Source organism: Rhincodon typus, unplaced genomic scaffold, assembly GCF_021869965.1.
Source record: "Rhincodon typus isolate 14 unplaced genomic scaffold, sRhiTyp1.1 hic_rhity00004060, whole genome shotgun sequence".
Classification (NCBI taxonomy): Eukaryota; Metazoa; Chordata; class Chondrichthyes; order Orectolobiformes; family Rhincodontidae; genus Rhincodon; species Rhincodon typus.
Window position 1 is genome coordinate 8,512 of NW_025969698.1, and position 5,577 is coordinate 14,088.

Consider the following 5,577-nt stretch of genomic DNA (forward strand, 5'->3'; position numbering starts at 1 on the left):
GCTCCCCTCCCGCCACCTCTCCTCCGCTCCCCTCCCCTCTGCACTGCCCTCCCTCCCTGCTCGCCTCTCTTCTCGCCCTCTCTCTGCCTCCCCATGTTCCCTTCTCTCTCCCTCCCATGCTTCATTGTGTTTGATCTCTCTGTCTCACTTGCCCTGTGTCATGCCCGCTCTCTTTTCTCTCCCAAACCGCAACCACCCCCAACAACCCCCACCCCCCGTCCTCTCTGAATTCCACTCTCTCTTTCAGGAGACGATCCGCACGGCCCTGGCCATGGGGGCTGACCGGGGCATTCACGTGGAGGTAACGGGGAAAGACTATGATGCTCTGGGCCCTCTGCAAGTCTCCAAAATCCTGGCAGCTCTCGCCAAGCAGGAGAAGGTGGACCTCATTCTCCTGGGCAAACAGGTGAGGCAGCTCCTGGATATGGGCACACACTGGGCATTGGCACCAGCACAGTTGGCATGACATTGCCCACTTATCATTCAGGCATCTAAATCTGGTGGTGGTCTCTGCTGGCTGGGAAAGTTCAGCCCCCGCCTGATTGGCACCACATCCACAAGCATCCCCTCCCCTCCCCCACCGACGCTCAGTCGCAGCAGTGTGTAGCATCTACAAGATGCGCTGCAGAAATTCACCAAAGATCCTCAGGCAGCACCTTCCAAACCCACGGCCACTTCCATCCAGAAGGAGAAGGGGCAGCAGATACATAGGAACACCAGCCCCCTGCAAGTTCCCCTCTGAGCCACTCCCTTGGAAATATATCCCCGATCCTTCACTGTGGCTGGGTCCAAATCTTTAAATTCCATCCCTAAGGGTTTTGTGGATCAACCCACAGCAGGTGGACTGCGATGGTTCAAGAAGGCAGCTCGACCCCACTTTTGGAAAGCGGGTGAGTGCTGAGGGAGCCCCACGCAGTCGGAGGGTCAGCACCGAGGGAGAGCAGTGCTCGAAACAACCTGTACAACCCAGTGCTCCTGCTTAGGGGTGAGAGAGCCTGTTGTCACAGAAACTCCCGAATCCTGAATGACACAGTTAATGCCATGCATCGATATGGAGGGTTTGTCTTTGGAGCAAAGGCTAAAACAGGCTGGAAACGTGCCTCACCGGAGGCTAGAAGAGGGAGAGGTTCAAATCCCAGCCCCAGGAGCCAATGGGATTTCAACTCGATGAACCAATTTGGAGTGGGAAGCTCGTCTCTGGGACGGTGGCGGTGAAACTATCACCGGTTATTGTAAAAATCCAACGGGCGGGGGGTGAGGGACACAAATGTCCTCCGCCATCTGGGCCTACACGTGACTCCTGACCCACCGTGACGTGGCTGACCGTAAACGCGGTAGAGCCAGTCACATGGCTCAAGGGGCAGTTAGGGACAGGCAATAAATCTTGCCGGTGGAACCGAAAGGAAAGTCAAACCGTATATTTTTCTGTGCAATGGCCTGGTGAAATGTGCAGGCGACTGTGATTTGGAATGGATTGGCAGTCACTTTCTCCTCTCTGGCCTGACAGGCTATCGATGGGGACTGGAATCAAACGGGACAGATGACCGCTGCGCTCCTGGACTGGCCCCAGGTATGGATTCCAAATCCTCACAGGCTCCATTTGTCAACTAATGTCAGTATCAGCTCAGACATGCTGCATCTGTCTCTTGTTGCCTCTCTCTATTTCCTCGACTTTACTCTTTCATCTCTCCCTGTCTGTCCCTTTCTCTCTCTCTCTCTCTCCCCCTGCTTCTACATGTGTGCTGGACAGTCGGTGCCGAGGGCGCACCATGCTGTCGGAGGGTCGGTGCCGAGGGCGCACCATGCTGTCGGAGGGTCGGTGCCGAGGAAGAGAGTTATTACTTAGGGAGTGCGGAGGCATTTGAGGGGACTGAGAGGTCGTCTCCTGTTCCTGAGGAACTGTCCCTCACTGAGGAGATGGTTCTGTCTCCGTGTCAGTGAGCAGTGGGGCACTGCACTGTCTGAGCGGAATGGACTGACCCCAGTTCAGTTTCATAATGTTCACCTCTCTCCCATTCCATGTCTAGGGCACCTTTGCCTCGGAGGTGAAGGTGGAGGATAAGAAGTTAATGGTGACCCGGGAAGTGGACGGGGGTTTGGAGACAGTTTCACTCAAGTTGCCGGCCGTTGTAACCTCTGACCTACGTCTGAATGAGCCTCGATATGCCACTCTGCCAAACATCATGGTAAGTGTCCAGACCCCCATCGTTACTGCCCCACAGCGCCGAGGGAGCGCCGCACTGTCGGAGGGTCATCGCCGAGGGAGCGCCATTTTTAATGGTTTCTCACTCTGTGATAAACAAATGCTTACTTGTCCGATCAGATTTGACAGAAACTAAAGCCTCTCATTATCTCCATGTAATTCCCACCCCCCAACTCTTCACCATCTCCTCTTCACTCTCCCTGCTTTCCCCACTGTTCCACCTCTCTCTCTCTCTCTCTCTGTACCCCCCATTCCGCCCTCTCTGTTTTCCGTTTCTCCCTCTCTCTCGTACTCCCTATTCTCTCCCTCCGCCCCCCCCCCCATTGTTTTCCTGTGTGCTATTGCCATTTTCCCAATTGTCTTTCCTCTCCGACCCTGTCCCCCTCCCCTTTGGCCCTCTGTCTGTGCGGGATTCTCCGTGCGCCCAGAAAGCAAAGAAGAAGAAGATTGCTCGAACGAGTGCGCAGGAGCTGGGAGTGAACATCTCGAGTAAGCTGCAGACCCTGAGTGTGGAAGACCCCCTGCAGCGGACTGCCGGGGTCAAGGTGGAGAATGTGGAACAGCTGGTCGCTAAACTCCAGGAAATCGGCCGCATCTGATGGTTCAGAGGTCAGCGGGAGTGGTGAGGGGGCGCGGGGGATATGGGGCCATTCCCCCGGGGTGGGTTAAGGTAGGGGTCTCATTGGGACAGTTAGATTCCATGGGAATGGCAGGAGGCCATTCAGCCCCCTCCTGGAGCCTGTTACACAGGAACAGCAGGAGGCCATTCAGCCTCTGGTCTTTTTTTGTCATTTAATCAGATTATATCCGATCGGGATCTTAATTCCAAATCCACTCCTTGGTATCCGATCCCTTAATCCCCTTAAACCTAGGAAAATCCGATCAAACCACTGTGAAATTGTGATTCACCTCTGTGAGCCTGGCCCCGGTAAGTTTTTTTGTGTGGGGGCAGAGATGCCGATGTCAGTACCTGCTCCGCGTGAGGATGTGTGTGCCCCACCCCACACCACCCACCCACCACCCGCTCCTCCACGGCCCCCCAACCACCCCGTGCAGTCCAGCTCGGATTAGAACATTCCCCTTGTCCAGGTCACCCCTCCCTCACCAGAGGAAATCCATTCCCAGACTCCATCCGATCAAACCCTTCAATCAGCTTCAACCTTTCCTTATATCATCCCTAATCTCCTCGGCTCGAGGAAGGACAAGTTTGATGGGGACAGTAGAGGGAGCTTTACTCTGTATCTAACCCCGTGCTGTCCCTGTCCTGGGAGTGTTTGATGGGGGGATAGCGTAGAGGGAGCCTTACTCTGTATCTAACCCCGTGCTGCCCCTGTCCTGGGAGTGTTTTTGCGGGATAGTGTAGAGGGAGCTTTACTTTTGTTGTAAAAGAGTAGAGGAAAACAACAGTGAGTTGGATTGAGTATCTCATTGACCCTGTGTTAATCGGTTCGGTTTTCTCTCCCTCTCTCTCAGGGTTACCCATTGCCAGGAACTCTGCGTAGTCCTCACCACCAAATCTCGTCTCTCGACTGGCTGTTCTTTTTAAGGAAATGATTGCCCAGCACCAGACTGCCTTTTAGAGCTGCCTCCTAATTCTTTGAGTGGAAAATTATCAGAGCAGGTTAATAAATAGTTTCTATAATCACCTCACTAGACTGCAGTGTCTGTGTGTGTCTGTGTGTGTCTGTGTGTGTCTGTGTGTGTCTGTGTGTGTCTGTGCTGTGAAACAATGCCACATCCGTTGTGCTGTGTTCATCCTTCCACAGTTCATTGTAAAGCAACAGACAGCCATTTTCAATCCAGTTCACAGCTCAGGGACAGGCCATTCAGCCCCCCTGCTTATGTCAATGCTCCTGCTCCACACACGCCTTCTCCCACTCCCTCTCATCATTCCCCCCCCATCACTGTCTCCTTTCCCTCTCTCCCTCGTGTGTTTATCCAGCTTTCCTCCCTTCAAAACAAAACAACAACACAATACACCCCGACCACTCCCTGTGAGAGCGAGTCCCACATTCTACCCCCTGCACAGGTTTCCGTGGGAAGACATTCCTCCTGAATTCTGGATTTATTCAGGACTGTCCTCTATTAAAGGCCCCTTGTTGTGGTCTCCTACCCCACACCCACCCAAAAAAAAAACAACTGGAAACACCTCTACATCTCCCCGATGGAAACCCCTTGCAGAATTTTAAACACTTTGATCAGGTCTCCCCTCTGCCTCCTGTGTATCGAGACAAGCTGCCCACCCCCCACCAACCCCTCCCTCCCTCCCCCACCCGGAGAGTTTCACTGCTCCTGACAGCACAACATCTCTCAATTTCCATACTGCAATATCGTTAACGTGTGCCTGTTTTTTATTTTGCACTGTCTCTTGTGTAAACTGCAAGAGAGAGCCCGGGTCTTTATCCCATTGTGGGATCGTGCTGTGCGGAAACCAGCACCGAGCGGCCTTTACAGCAAAGAACAAACTCCGGGTGTGGTGGGTGGAATAATCACCCTCGTCTTCACCCTCTGAAGACATTTTGCCTCAGAGTTTGCAAGAACGTTTGGCCACTGGGGATTTGGTGAACAGTCAATGATGTCCGTGCGGTGTGGAGTGGTGGCGGGGGAGCCACATTTTACTCTGAAAGGGTGTTTTATCAGGGAGCTGGCTGTGAAAAACACTACAAAACCCATCCTGCTGCCCTTTAGGGACGGAAATCTGCTGCCGGTCTGGGCCTACACAACTCCAGGCAATGCGAGTCATGTTATACAGCAGTGTAGAGGGTGTTGGTGAGGCCACACCTGGTGTACTGTCTGCAGTTTTGAGGGGTATTCCCGTAATTAAGAACGGCTGGACCGGCTTTGGACGGTGTTCCAGAGAGAGACACTTGTCCAATTCCTTGGGGTGAAGGGAGGAACTTATAAACGGCTGGACAGATCAGGCCTTGACCCTTTAGAGTTCAGAAGAGTGAGAGCTGATCTCATTGAAACGTACAGAAAGATTCAGAAAGGGCCTGACTGGGGAGAGGTTTGGAGGCGCTACCCCTGGGGCGAGAATCTCACATGGAGGGGGGGGACCGTAATGACACAGTAAGGGGTGGCTGACTTAAAACTGAGACATTTCATCTCCCGGAGGGTAGAGCAAATCCAGAATCTTCCACCCCCTCCCAGAGTGTGTCTGGAATTCTCCCTCCCACCACCCCCTGCCCCACCCACCTCAGAGTGTGGCGGAGGCGAGATCAACGGAAGTATTTCTGGAGGAGGTGAATATTTGAGACATTGGAGATTTTGGGAGGGGGGAATGGGTTACAAGGGGCTGGCGCGGGGAGATGGTGGGGGGGGGGGGGGGGGGGGGGGGGGGGGGTAATGTAGTCGAGGCCTGGCACAGATCTGCC

At 53.9% G+C, this 5,577-nt stretch overlaps 1 protein-coding gene across 1 annotated transcript in view; it reads left to right on the forward strand.

Moving 5' to 3' along the window:
• etfb (electron transfer flavoprotein subunit beta) overlaps nt 1-3,853 on the forward strand; it is a 5,464-nt gene extending 1,611 nt beyond the window's left edge. The window contains exons 3-7 of the mRNA XM_048593814.1: nt 248-406; nt 1,508-1,570; nt 2,028-2,186; nt 2,632-2,812; nt 3,677-3,853. Of these exons, the coding sequence (XP_048449771.1) occupies nt 248-406; nt 1,508-1,570; nt 2,028-2,186; nt 2,632-2,802 (552 nt within the window). The 3' untranslated portion in view covers nt 2,803-2,812; nt 3,677-3,853. The remainder of the gene's footprint in view (nt 1-247; nt 407-1,507; nt 1,571-2,027; nt 2,187-2,631; nt 2,813-3,676) is intronic.
• The last annotated feature ends 1,724 nt before the right edge of the window (nt 3,854-5,577 follow it).